At 48.9% G+C, this 14,885-nt stretch overlaps 1 protein-coding gene across 2 annotated transcripts in view; it reads right to left on the bottom strand.

The window, feature by feature from the left end:
• LOC123763243 (nudC domain-containing protein 1) overlaps nucleotides 1-14,885 on the bottom strand; it is a 280,109-nt gene that overhangs the window by 28,248 nt on the left and 236,976 nt on the right. For both annotated transcript variants that reach the window (XM_045750346.2, XM_045750347.2), the window contains one exon: nucleotides 11,914-12,076. In XM_045750346.2, the coding sequence (XP_045606302.2) occupies nucleotides 11,914-12,076 (163 nt within the window). The remainder of the gene's footprint in view (nucleotides 1-11,913; nucleotides 12,077-14,885) is intronic.

Here is a 14,885-nt window from a genome sequence, read left to right as displayed (position 1 = left end):
GCGTAGCTCTCATCCTGTAACTACACTTAGGTAATTACACTTAGGTAATTACATAACACCCTCGACACAAGAAAACGTACCACTGAATAGGCACCTCCACCGTTGCACCGTGGAACAAGGTGGAGGCGGGGCCTTGAATTCAAGCATGGTTAGACAAGCATAGGAGAGGGGGCAGGATGAGTACAGGCAGGAGCCGCCTCGTAAGGGCCAAGAGGCCACCCGCAGTCACCCGTGAACCGAGGAAGGAATCGGGTGGTGAGAACAAGAGCTGCCGCGTATGGGCCAAGAGCCCTGCAGCAGGCACCTCGGTTGTTACGTTACACGTTCTCAAGTATGTATGTACATCCATTCCTACTTCCAAAAACAAAAACAGCATCAGGACGAAGGAGACGCCAGACTGCACCAACTCGCCTGCAGAACATAGGCGCTGAAGGGCCATGACACAAGCCTAGGAGAACGTAGCCGCCGGAGGCGGCCAGGGCCCCCATGCCGGAGAGGAGGAGGGGAGCAGCGAAGGAGGCTCCCTCCATCCTAAAATGCAGGGAATAACCTCGCAACTTCCCCACAGCGGCACTCCAGAACACCCCCAAGAGCAACGGGGCACGGACTGGAGAAAGATAAGAGCGAGAGGTGAAACAAGGAGTCACCCTGAGACAAAGGGACAGAACAACCCTCAACTCGCACAAAGCAAGAGGGGACGCAAGGGTCTCCACTATCAGACCCGAGAGCCCCAGTGGGGTTCCCCAGGGCCCCTAGACTGGGTCTGGTAAGGGTTATCCCAGGCAGGGCACTGCTAACCGGCGCCCCAAACTACCAAGCAAACTGCTAAAGCTGAACCCATGGGACGTGTTCACCCGTGAGGGCGAAGCAGGGAAGTGCCACCACACAAATGATCCTAATATAGGAGGGGGAGGACACAAGGCAGACCCCCCTACCAGGTAAAAACAAATATAAGAAGAAAAACCACACAAGTGGACAACGTACCCAGAGGGAACAGAGTCGGCTGCTGTTATAGGTGAAAACTAGCTACGCAGTACCCTGCGCCCCACCAGTGCAATAACTACCACTTACCCCAAGGTAAACAAGGGAGGAAAACCCCCCAAACACTCGGGGCGGTCAAACACCAAGCAGCGAAAAGCCAACAGAGGTAGACTCAAGGTGACTTGTGAAAGGCAACCCCAAGCCCCAAGGGCAGTACTTACAGGGCACTCAGGGAAGGTGACCCTAAGCACATGCAGCCAGTGTACCTGAGAATACTACTCCCAGCTCACATGACCACCGTAAGAGCAGCACTGAAAACAAGTCACAGCACTGAGACAAGACTGGAGCTGGAGCCACACGACCATGCACTATCCCATCAGCCGAGGAACTGGGGTGGGGATCGCCGGCGCGAGGGTCTGGGGCTGCCCCTTCCCCCTCCCGGGGAGGGGGGAGCTGCGCAGATATGCGGCGCGGCTCGTGTAACGTCATACTTGTTAGTTCGTTTTTCTTGGGGAGTTCTGTCCACTCGTTTGTCAATTTTCGTTAACCAGAATAGGGGTTTGTTTTGTGGCGCTTACCTATCTGGGTGCCTGTCCCGGATGATTACAGATATAGAATGCTCCAAATCACATGTGCAATTCTATGGGCCATTGCTCCCCGTGCCTCTGTGAGGGGGCCAGGTTCTGTGTGGTCTGGTCAACATACTTCAGCCACGTTATTGTGACTCATCGCCTGCACAAGCACTGTATGTCTGCCATCGAACGGGTCTGGTAGGTAGAAAGGTAGGCACTGCAAAACAAACCCTATCTGGTTAAAATATTGCTACTGAAAGTCGAACTGTTGGACAGAACTCCCCCCCCAACGAAAAACGAGCAAACGAACATGACGTCACAACCGTCACCGTGCCGCTGCCTGCACAGCCCCCCCATCCCTGGGAGGGGGAAAGGGGAACCCGGCTATCCACACCTTCAGTTCTGTGACTAATGTGAGTCGTGCGACTCTGGCTTCAGACTTGTTCCAGTGCTGTGCCTTGTGGTGTAGTCCTGTTCTGTGGTGGTGCACAAGCCAGGAGTATTTTCACTGGTACTCGGGCTGCATGCGCCTAGGGTTATCTTCCCTAGGTGCCCTGTATGTACTGCACTTGTGGCTTGGGGTTCTCTTCCACAAGTCACTTAGGACTTATCTCCACCGTGGTCTTTTGCTGCTCGGTGATTGCCCGCACTTGGAGTCAGCTGGGGTGTTTTATACGCTACTGTTTGCCTCTGGGTAGGAGGTCGCTTTATCACTGGTAATATGCAGCACAGTACTGTGCAGCTTGTTTTCACCATAATACAGCGGCCGGCTCTGTTCCGCATGATGTTGTACTCGTGCGGGGTTTTCCTTTTGTTTTTGTTTTCTGCCTGGTGGAGGGTCTGCCCTTGGTGTTGTTGACCCTTATCATTCTGTATTCTTGGAGGTCTTATGCCTAAGTCCCCATGTGTGTACATATCCCAGGGATTCAGCTATTAGTAGTTTGCTTGGTAGTTTGGGGTGCCGGCTAGCAGTACCTTGCCTGAGCTTCCCATAGTTGAGCATCTAAGGGCCCTGGAAACCCCCACTGGGGCTCAGTAGTCCAATAGATGTGTCCCCTGGGTACCATCTCTCTTCGTGCGAGTATGAGGGTTGCTTTGACCTCTTGGTGACAGAGTCAGAATTACCAATAGAATTACTATCTAACAAGTGAACAAAACAAATTAAGATTGCGACACGTGTTAGCAACACTGCCCGTCCATACAGCCTCCTCCAGGCCTGTCTCAAGTTGGTAAACACCCACATTCAACCCCCAACGGTCAACACCCCACCTTATAAGCACTACCACCACTGAACAAAAGTGTTCAACAAAAATGTCTTTGATAAAAACGTGCATAGAATGCAACATGAAGGTAGATTACCAACAGAGCTTTCAATACCAACTCTGTTCAGCAGCCATACACAAAAGATGTGCCAACATGACTAATAATCCAAGGAGAAATGGTCCCAGTGACCACTCTGTGTACTGGCTCTGCAAAAAGGATGATGTAACTTTTTTGAAGATGATGGAAATCCTGGATAAAACTCCCGCTGAAAACAGAGAATCACTAATAAATGCCTGCATAGCAATTTCTAATGTCTTCAAACAAACTGTACATGACACCAAGGTACAACCAGATGCGGCACAGAGCTCAGTGGCAGCAGGGACACCCGAGCAGAGCATGGAGTCGGGGACGCCTAAGCAGAGCGCAGAGTCGGGGACGCCTGAGCAGAGCGCGGAGTCGGGGACGCCTGGGCAGAGCGCGGAGTCGGGGACAATTGGGCAGAGCGCAGAGTCGCAGGCCCCAGAGCAGAGCACAGTGTCGGGGATGCCGCAGCAGAGTGAGGTCCCTGTCAAAGGGAAACAAACAAAACAAGGACCCAAAATCTGTTGGTATTACAAATGGGGTACCTGTACACATGGGATATCAGGAAGAACAAATGGAATATGTAAGTACGAACACCCTAGAAAGTGCAGAAACCTCCTCAATACAGGTAAATGTACCAAACGCTGTGAATTATTTCACCCAGAAATTTGCAAGAACTCGTTAGACAGGAAAGAGTGTTTCAATGCTGAATGTCCAGTTTTTCATATAAGAGGTACCAGGCAAATAAAACCGACAGACCGCCATTATGAAAACAGCCACAACTCCATTGACTGGGATAATTTTTTAGCAAGAGGAGGAGGAGAAGAATGGCTAAAAATGACCAGACGCTACCACCAACTCAGTCAAATGCTAGAGAGGACGCAAACACAGTGGCCTCCTTACCAGAGCCTTAGACATTAACACCAAGTAAAGCAAGTAAAGCATCCAGCACTTCCACTAACACGATAACATCATTTATATTTCCAACATTCAGGGTATAAAAACACGCAAATCCAACAAAGTTCATTTTATAGATGGTCTCCTTCATGAGGCAAATACAGTGTTTGCAGCCCTAACGGAAACTCACACAAAGGACTACCATGATGGTGAAATATGGATCTCAGAGTACAATCTTTTCAGATGTGATAGGAAACACCGGCTACAGGGTGGGGTCAGCCTCTACATCAAAGACACACTCATCTGTACTGAGCTGCTAAACACCTCAAATGATATGGTGGAAGTGCTGATAATCAAAATAGAGATCCTAAATGTAGTTATTGTCCTTGTATATAAGTCACCAGAGGCAAACCCTCAGCAGTTTAAAGACCAACTAATGAAAATAGGACACTGCTTGGAAAACCTCACAAATCCAGCCCCGAACATCATCCTGCTTGGGGACTTCAACCTACGGCATCTGAAATGGAAGCACCTGGCTAATACAGTAATATCAGAAAGAATACCAGGAAGTAGCCTAAATGAACAGGCACATGCAAATGACCTGCTACGGATGTGCGACAGGTTTGCCTTAAACCAGCAAATAGTAGAACCAACTAGGAAGGAGAACATGCTGGACCTCATTTTCACTAATAATGATGAATTGATCAGGAACATAATGATTACAAATACCTGTTACTCAGATCACAACTCAATTGAAGTTCTGACAAGCATGGGGAATAGACCTTCAAAACCAGTCCAGATTCCCGGTGGAGGAGATTTCAGCAAATTCAACTTCAATAATAAACAGATAAACTGGAAGCAAATAAACCAGGACTTCACAGAAATAAACTGGAAAGAACAGCTAGAAAATGCAAATCTGAACCAGTGCTTGGAAAAAATAAGCTCAGTAGCACTAGAAATATGTTCAAACCGCATACCCCTATGAAAAAAGAGAAAGAGATGCAGATTGGAACGAGAACGTCGTTCCCTCTATAGGCGAAGAAAACGAATCGTGGAATAACTTGAGAGTCGCACCCTATCTCAAGAACGGCGAAGAAGATTAGGTAGAGAAATAGAAACAATTGAACTCAAGCTACAAGAATCATACAAAACCCAGGAGAGGCAAAGAGAGCAAAGGCCATCAGTGAAATAGAGAGAAATCCAAAATATTTTTTCTCCTATGCAAAATCAAGATCAAAAACCACATCTAGTATCGGGCCCCAGCGAAAAGGAGATGGAACTTTCACTGATGACAACAAAGAAATGAGCGAGTTACTGAGGAAGCAGTACGACTCTGTTTTCAGCGAGCCACTGAACACACTAAAGATTGATAACCCAAATGAATTTTTCATGGATATGATACCAACATCAAATCATATATCAGACGTCACCCTATCCCCACTGGATTTTGAAGAAGCCATAAACAGTATGCCTATGCACTCTGCACCAATTGGAACTCTGGATTCTTGGAACTCCATATTCATCAAGAACTGTAAAAAACCACTATCGCAGGCCTTCACATTCTGTGGAGACAAAGCCTAGATACTGGCGTTATCCCTGACATACTAAAAACAGCAGAGATAGCACCACTCCATATAGGAGGAAATAAGGCAGAGGCAAATAATTACAGACCGATAGCACTAACATCGCACATCATAAAAATTTTTGAGAGAGTGCTAAGAAGTAAGATCACAAAATACATGGAATCACAGCATCTCCATAACCCCGGACAACATGGTTTCAGAACAGGGCGCTCTTGCCTGTCGTAGTTGCTGGACCACAATAATATGGCATTAGATGCTATGGAAGACAAACAAAACGCTGATGTAATTTACATAGATTTCGCAAAAGCTTTTGATAAATGTGACTATGGTGTTATTGCACATAAAATGCGTTCAAAAGGAAATACCGGAAAAATAGGCAGATGGATCTACAATTTCCTGACCAACAGAACCCAATGTGTAATAGTCAACAAAATAAAATCCAGCCCATCAACCGTGAAGAGCTCAGTCCCCCAGAGTACTGTGCTTGCTCCAGTACTTTTTCTCATCCTCATATCGGACATAGACAAGAACACAACCTATAGCACTGTATCATCCTTTGCAGATGACACTAGGATCTTCTTGAGAGTAGGCAACATAAAGGACACGGCAAACCTCCAATCAGATGTAGTTCAGGTCTTTCTATGGGCTACAGAAAATAATATTGTGTTTAACGAAGATAAGTTCCAGCTCATGCGCTATGGAAAAAATGAAAATATAAAAACGGAAACCACGTACAAAACTCAGGCAAATCATAACATAGAACGAAAAGGCAATGTAAAGGATCTGGGTGTACTCATGTCGGAAGACCTTACCTTTAAAGAACACAATAAAGTAGCCGTCACAACTGCAAGAAAAATGACAGGTTGGATAACAAGAACTTTTCACACTAGAGATGCTGTACCGATGATGATACTTTTCAAAACGCTTGTGCTCTCTAGAGTGGAGTACTGCTGCACAATGACAGTCCCTTTCAATGCTGGAGAAATTGCTGACCTGGAGAGCGTGCAGAGATCCTTTACTGCTAGAATCCACTCAGTAAAACATCTAAACTACTGGGACCGACTAAAGAGCCTAAATCTGTATTCCCTTGAGCACAGGTGGGAGAGATACATAATAATCTATACGTGGAAAATAATTGAGGGGCTGGTCCCAAACCTGCACACAGAAATAACATCACATGAGACCAGAAGGCATGGCAGGATGTGCAGAATACCCCAGTTGAAAAGTAGAGGTGCAACAGGTACTCTGAGAGAGAACTCTATTAACATCAGAGGCCCGAGACTGTTCAACAAGCTTCCACTACACATAAGGGGCATAACTGGCCGACCCCTCACAGTGTTCAAGAGAGAACTTGACAAACACCTCCAAAGGATACCTGATCAACCAGGCTGTGACTCATACGTCAGGCTGCGAGCAGCCCGTCCAACAGCCTGGTTGATCAGTCCAGCAACCAGGAGGCCTGGTCGATGACCGGGCCGTGGGGACGCTAAGCCCCAGAAGCACCTCAAGGTAACCTCAAGGTATGTAAGGTACCTGTTATGCCTCGGTCATCCTGCCTGTTCGGTCAGTGACATCTTCGACCCGGAGTCCTGCAAGTGGTGTTGCTTGCATGTACTCTACTTCACTCAATCCACTGATCATGCTACTCGGGTGCAGGCGGCTTCGGTATTGCATACGTGTTAAAGGTTGCTGCTGCACACTAAGTTGGTTGCTCACCACAATGCCCTGAGGCTGCCCCGTTTTGGTTACAGGGACCCAAACTTAGGGGGTTTTAATCGCCTTGACTTTAGTTTCGTCCGTGCCCCCCTTGTCCTTTCCCTGCTATTGTTCACCCTGTTCCCCCCATCCCCCTGCTTCTGGCTCCGAAGAGCCTGAGGGTTTCAGAGTCCGGACAGGGTTTAGTTGGTGGTGTGATTCGGGCAGTTTCGGGGGATGGCCCATTCGGTGTGGCGACGGAGGCATTCGAGCCGGTTCATCAAGCCCATGGTTCCGGGTGTGACCAGTGAGCCCCCTTGGCTCCAGCTTTTCTGGTGGCTTCTGCATTTTCTCTTAAGGCGGAGGGTTTGGAGGACGGCTCGGCCCGAGTCCTGATAGTGAGGAACCTTCCCCCTCCTTGAGAACCGTTTGATATGGCATCAATCCCTCCCGGGGTTCAGTTCCGGGCTCCCTTGGGTACTTTGGTCCTGTCTTTCCAGACGTTTTCGGCCCCCCGCATCCTACCTCATGAGTTGCGGGAGGCCACTGCGGAGTATCTCCTGCACGACCCGGATTACGCCTCGATAATGGATCCTGCCTTTTTTTGAGATCGGTTCTTCTTCTCCTTACTGGGTGCATTACGAGGTTCCAGAGTTGTCCTGGTTGGCAGACTGACTTATCTGTTTGTTGGGGGCATGGCATACATTCTGTCGGTCCCACACGCTTGAGTGGTGAGATGCCCTTACGGTTGTTCAGGTTTACCTGGGGGGCGAGTTTGAGTGCCTCAATGCGTGTTTCCTCACCCCTGCCCTTCCTTGGGATGTTGGCCTGGTATAGCTTCACGTGCAGGTTACCCTTTCTTTCGGCTGCTCTGGTTGATGAGGACTTGTGCGCCCAAGGCCATTTGGCTTTAGTCTTGCATTTCTTTTCCCTACTCGAGCTGTCATTGGATTGGCTTGAGGACATCAAGGCATTCGGGGCTGATCCTGGGTCTGGTGCGCTGGTCTCGGCAGTGCGGGCATCAACTGCTCTGTTGAAGCTGTTTGTGCCGATCCTGCGGGAAGAGGTGTCTCTTTTCTTTTCTTTTTCGTCAAAGGTGCTGGCAGGCGGTGCTTGCTCAGTCCTTTGAATCCGCTTGGGCTCCTGGCTCTTAGGTTCTCTATGCCTTTTTGCCCTTTGCTGCTTGCAGAGTCTGCGGTGGTGCAGTATCTGCAGGCGTCTTCTTCTAGTAGTCGTCCCATGTTGGACCTGTTGGTTCTCCAGGGGGTCCGTGGGTGGTCTTCCCGGAAGGGTCGTGCCAGGGCTTGTGGTTCCTGCCACTGTGGTAGGCCAGTGGTGCCAGATTCAAAGCCGGTGGAGCCTTCCGAACTGACGACGACTGGTCGGCGTGGTGACCGCTCTGCTTGTAAGTCGACTACTCGTAAGGGGCTTCGGCCATTTCGCAGTTCGTTTCATTGACGAGGCGATGGGGAGGAGGCTTGCGCTGTTTACTCACACCTGATCCCACGATCTGTGAGCTTTTTGAGTCGTTTCTTGTGGCCTGCGGTGGTGTTGGGTCGCCCCTCTTCCTTTGGGGGGAGGAGGGGGCAAGCCTCTTCTCCTGCGCTTTGTTGGTCATCGCGGAGCGGGTTCGCTTGGGCGTGGTCGAAACATCCTCATTCCTCAGGTGGGTTTCCCTCCTGTTTCCGGTTCCGAAACAGAGCTGCGCGGACCTGTGGTTCAATCTGAACTTGTCCCATCTGAACCCCTAGGTCTATTGCCCTTTCTTTCAGATGGCTACTCTGTCCCAGGTCGGGCTTCTTTAGGAGCCGGGCGCTTGGCAGGTGTCCCTGGACCTCCGGAATGTGCATTGGCACGTCCCAATTCATGCGGCGTTCAGGGACTGGCTCGGTTTTGTTGTGGAGTGTCAGGCTTACGGCTTGAATCTGGCACCTCGCATTTTCACCCCCTTTACCCGGGTCGTGGTGGCGCCAACTTCGTCTCTTAGGGGTTCAGGGTCTGGCCTACCTGAACGACTGCCTGGTATGGGCTCCCAGCCAGTCCTCGTGTCTGCTTGCCAGAGATTTCGTTCTTTCCCAGCTTGCCGGGTTCGAGTTAGTGATGAACTGGAGGAAGTCCCATCTGGTTCCCTCTCAGGTTTGGTCTTGGCTAGGTCTTGTGCGGGACTCTCGGACAGCTTCCTTGCCTCTCCCTCCGGTGGCTCTGCTGCCGCTGCGGTCCCGCCTTTGCCTGTTTCTGGAGGGGGGGGGGGGGGGTGCTGGGTCATGCGGCGATTGCTCGAGGGTTTGTGCGGGAGTCTGAACTTTGCCGTGTTGGTTTACCTGCCGGCCGGGTTTGGCTTCGTCGGCTGTTGTGGTTCTTTCGGGAACGTCCCTTCCACCTTTCTCGCAATCACTTGGTTCAGCTTCCAGGACGGCGACAGCCGTCCTGGAACTCGCCCCCCTAATATGTCGGCTGCTGCGTCACCGGCTTCCACTTCAGGTTTTTTGGAGTTCAGTGTCTTGGTGCCTGCCTGTGCCCTCACTCGATGTGTTCACGGACGCGTTGTTTCTTGGCTGGGGCTTTGTGACCAGTGCTCACCAGACCGGTCAGGAGCGGTGGGGTTCGTCCTTTTGTCGGGCCCCACAGCATGGTGCGTGGAGTTTGCAGCGGTGTGGTTGTTGCTTTGGAGGGTTCAGGTGACTCGCAGATCGACGATCTGGCTCCATTCGGACTGCTCTCTGGTGGTTCATTGCCTGAACCGCGGGGGTTTGATGCTGTCCTTGGCTCTTTGGAGCTGGTCGTTTCGGGTGACTCGTCTGCTCTTTCTCAGGGTTTGGCTCTCCTGGCTGTTCACGTTCATTGGGTGTCCAACATCCTAGCAGACAGCCTGTCCCGGTTCATTCCACTATCCACAGAATAGATGGTTGACGCTGACTCGTTCAGTTGGCTCTGCTGAATGTACAGGCTACAGGAGATGTACCTCATCCCGTCGGCATGGTCGAGGCATCTCCTGGTATATGTGGTGCCTTTTTCCCGACTGTGAGGCCATCGGGGTCGATGCCTTCAGGCAGGACTGGGGTTACCTGTACCTCTTCTCTCCTCCCCTCCCCCCCTCACCCGCCCCAGTTCCACGGCTGCTCCAGGTCCTGGCTTACTTGGAGACTTACCAAGGGAGAGTAGTCTTCTTGGCCCTTTGGTGGCCAGCCCATCCTTGGTTTCAGGCGCTGCTTGTTCGATGTCCGAACCCAAGGGTCTTCCTACGGCTCCACCTCTTTCAGCAGATCGGGCCAGACTGTTATGTAGCTGCTTCAATCATCTCAAGTTTTCGCGTCTGGTCTTCTGATGCGGGTCTATCACCACTTGTATGGTGAGCAGTATGGTGGCTAGTATGATCAAGTTTCATGGCATGAATGTTTCCTTCCTTTTTTGGTTGTTTCAGGACCATCATCTTAAGCCAAATACTGTCACCTCCTATCTTGCAGCGCTGGCAGAGCAGCTTCAGCTTGCGTTTGGGAGGAATGTAACTTCTGCTATGTTCCACAAGGTGCCTCGTGTGATGTTTCACCTCCAGCCTGCTCATGCGCTGCCCGAGTCATCCTGATGGTTGGACTGGGTGCTCTCTTTTCTCTCTTCTCAGTTTGCTGTGGCCCCTTCGGGTCAAGATTGTTTTGGGAAGGCTCTTTATTTCCTGTTGACATTGGCCTCTGGGGTTCGGGTTGGGTAGCTTCATGCTCTCTTCCGGCACAGAGGTTTCTGCTCTTTTGGTCCTGGTGGTAGGTTTGTCCGTTTGCAGCCGTTTCCTTGTTTTCCGGCAAAGAATCAGACTGCTGCTTTCGGGAGGGGGTCCTTGGGTTGATGGTGCTTGGTTGGTTCAGCCGGGGGTGCATCATGTGTTGTGTCCGGTTGCGGCTCTTCGCTGTTACCTGTGCGCCACGGCCTCGGTGGCCGAGGACGTGCTTTGAGTTGACCCAGTTTCCCTTCTTCCCTGTTCCAGAGTTCAGGTGTCCCAGGTCGTCCGCAGGATTATTCGGTCCAGCCAGCCTGCGGTCTATCCTCATGCCCATGACGTTCGTAAGTTTGCTGCGTTGGCTGCAGTCTTTGGTAACATGTCTTGTGGGTTGACATTCGAGCACAGTGTTTTTGGAGGTCGAACACGGTCCTGGCTGCTCGCTACCTAGACAATGTTCCTGGCCACTAGCTACCTAGTCAATGTTCCTGGCCGCTCGCTACCTAGTCAATGTTCCTGGCCGCTCGCTACCTAGTCAATGTTCCTGGCCCTAGTCCGACATGTGTCAACAGTTGCAAACAGTTGTCTTGACTTTGAGTTGAAGAGCGAGTGGCAACCGCCTCCCAGGTAAGTCACTCTTGTTTTATCTTTGGTTAAGTAGCTCCAGGGACCCGAATGGGCTCCCCTCAGAAAACCAGGGTTGAATATAATGAAACCCCATTTTCTGGCCGAGACCTGGAGGCTTCCCGGTAACCCTCCCTCCCTCCCTCCGATCAGCGGTTTTCACGTTTTTTTTTTTTTTTTTTTTTTTTTTTACTTTCAGCCTGTAAATGACCATACTACTCTTTGTTTCATTTTCACAGTTGTTTACATCTTCCTTGCTATTTCTTATTCAACCATTCTTGTGGCTTATTTCTCAAGTTAAGGCAATCCAGCAACCCCCCCCCCCTACTTTCTGCACATATGTCTGGAGGGACCATGTTGTCCCATCTGTTTCCTGGTAGGCTTTTAATGACTTGCAAAGGCCTGGGTGTGACGTATATGGAGCTATCCAGGTGGTTAGCATCAGGCACCCATCAAGGAAGACCTACAAAACATATACAGTACAGAAAAGAATAACATCAGAGCTCACCTGCAGAAGAACAAGTAAATTTTGCCATGGTCTTAGAGGCCTTCACATAACCAAAGGCATTGAAGGTGGCTACATGAGTGAAGGTGTCAACTCCACTTGGCTGCCATAAGATACCATCAACATCATGTCGAAGGCAAAATGCCGGGAGTGACACTTCATGAACCTGTAGAGATAGAACATTAATAGATGAAGATTTAGACATATATAGAACATCCTTCCTTTGATATACAGATGGAGGCCAAATATCTACAAACATCTACACATTACAGCTACACAAATTTTGGAGTGAGTGGATCAGAATATGAATATTATACGTATAGTATAAAATACTAAATTATACCATGGATCTACCGTGTTCTTGGCAATGTTGTGCATACACATATACTCCACATTTCATGGGTTTCACAAACTTTAAACACTTAAGCTCACTGATATCATATCTTAACTACAACACTGGAATGCAACTCACACTAGATGACAGGAACAGGACCTCACAGAAATTTATTTACTGAGGTAAATAGAGGAATCAGGTGTTAGAGAAGTACTTACAGGGAACCTAGGGAAGGGAACCCTAGGCGCATGCAGCCCGAGTACTGGAGAATAACTCCTGGCTCTTGCACCCCTAGAAGACAGCCCCACACTCAAAGCACAGTGCTGAAACTATGTCTGGAGCCAGAGCACATGACCGGAGCCTCTAGCATCAGCCTAAGAACTAAAGGGTGGATAGCTGGAGTGTGGGGTCTGGGGCTCACCCTTCCTCCTCCCGGGGAGGGGGGAGCTGCACAGACAGTGGCACAATGACGTGTGACATAATGATCGTTTGCTGGTTTCGTTTAGGGGAGTTCTATTCACTTGTTCGGCTTTTGGTAGCAATATTTTCACCAGAATAGGGTTTTGTTTTGGGATGCTTATCTTTCTGGGTGCCTGACCCGGTCGATGGCAGACATAGAATGCTTCCAATCACACAGGGGTTTCTATAGGCCATTGCTCCCCTTGCCTCTTCTGAGGGGGCCAGGTTCTGGCTCGTGGTCCCCAGTAGGCCCATAGAGCTCCATATGTAGTACAACCTCGATTCAACGTACCCCGATTCAACGAATCTCCGGCTAGTTCGCACACTTTTCAGGCCGGATTTACTCACCCGGTTCGACGAACAATGGTTCGCAGAAGCGGAGGATGTTCGGATTTGCTTACGACGTTGAGACAGAGTTCACAGACTGGTGGAAAACTTTCACATTCTATCACAGATTACAATTATTAATTCCTTCATATGACAAGTTCGATCACACAAGTGGACCACACAAGTGGACCGCACATGTGGTCCACAAGTGGTCCACAAGCTTACGATGTTGGGAAGGTTCACAGTGGTAGAAAACTTTACCATACCATCACAGATTGCAATTAATAATTCCTTCATATGACAGGTTGGATCACACAAATGGACCACACAAGTGGTCCACAAGCTTACGATGTTGGGACAGAGTTCACAGAGTGGTGGAAAACTGTTTCATTCTATCACAGATTACAATTAATAATTCCCTCATACGACAAGTTGGATCACACAAGTGGACCACACAACAAGTGAATCATATGAACCAAACACCAGCCAGAATGGTCCACAAGAAGTGACGCATATTAACCAAACACCAGCCAGAGTCGTCCACACAAGTGAACGACTGAGTTTCAATGATTTTCGTTCACCGATTTGTGGCACATTTATCTTTGTAAATTAATTTAAAGGCTGAAGCGTGAATAGCTAGCTAATATGTTGAAATCTTCTTATATACATTTTCTGTGATGAAACAAGACGAGTGAGGGTGGACAGATAAGGGAATACTGTACAGTAAACCTCACTTTACAGTGAGGTTTCACTCACTTTCGTCTGTGTTGTCATAGTTCAATGACCCATGGCTTTGAACATTTCACATTAATAAATAATTTCTAAAACTGGTGTCTTAATAACTCTTTATTATCCTAATTAAACTAAACTAAATAAAACCAAAAATATACTGCAATAAGATAGATATCTCCTATTTGAGAAATTATTCACGTTATTGGCAGCACAACTCCAGCACGAGTGAACAGGTCTAGTCCCTGTCCATACAACACCATGCTTGTGGTGTTCGATTTCGTCGCCACAGTTCAGCGATCTACGGCTTCGAAATAATAAAATTAATAAATCAGTTCCAAAATAAGTATTTTTTATAGCGCTTATTATCGTAATAATGTTGCTAAACTAAATATATAACCCAAAAATATATAATTTGATGTAAATTGAATATTTAAGAGAAATTTATGTTATTGGATCAGGCTTAAACACCAGCCTACTGAAGGGTGTACGTATAGACTTAGTCTGCGTTCGTACAGTATGCACCCAGTGCCCTTAGCTTTGTCTGCGATTGACGTACAGTATTTATCCGCCGGTGGAAGAATAATCGTGGAATTGACCATTTTTTTACTACAGCTCTTTGGTTATAAAACAAAATGTCTCAGGGGCTTACTAATAGTGCCTTATTAATGCCAAAAATGAAGCAATATTTTGCAAGAACTAGTAGCAGAAAATCAACCAGCACGAGAACAGCCGTACCCAACACGAGAACAGCCGTACCCAGGACGAGAACAGCCGTACCCAGTATGAGAACTGCGTACCCAGCACGAGAACAGCCGTACCCAGCACGAGAACAGCCGTACCCAGCAGGAGAACAGCTGTACCAAGCACGAGAACAACCGTACCCAGCACGAGAACAGCCGTACCCAGCAAGAGAACAGCCGTACCAAGCATGAGCACAGTTGTACCCAGCACTGGTACAACAGCCGTACCCAGCACGAGCACAGTTGTACCCAGCACTGGTACAACAGCAGCCAGCACCAGCTCAGAAGCAGCTGAACCCACAGCAGCAGCGAGCACCAGCAAAGCTGATGCAAACATCTAAAAACATCGTGTGCAGCGTGAACAGTTAGAACAAGTGTCAAAT

Source organism: Procambarus clarkii, chromosome 49 (assembly GCF_040958095.1).
Source record: "Procambarus clarkii isolate CNS0578487 chromosome 49, FALCON_Pclarkii_2.0, whole genome shotgun sequence".
NCBI lineage: Eukaryota > Metazoa > Arthropoda > Malacostraca > Decapoda > Cambaridae > Procambarus > Procambarus clarkii.
The sequence above is the reverse complement of the archived record's forward strand: the minus strand, read 5'-3'. Positions and strand labels throughout refer to the sequence as shown.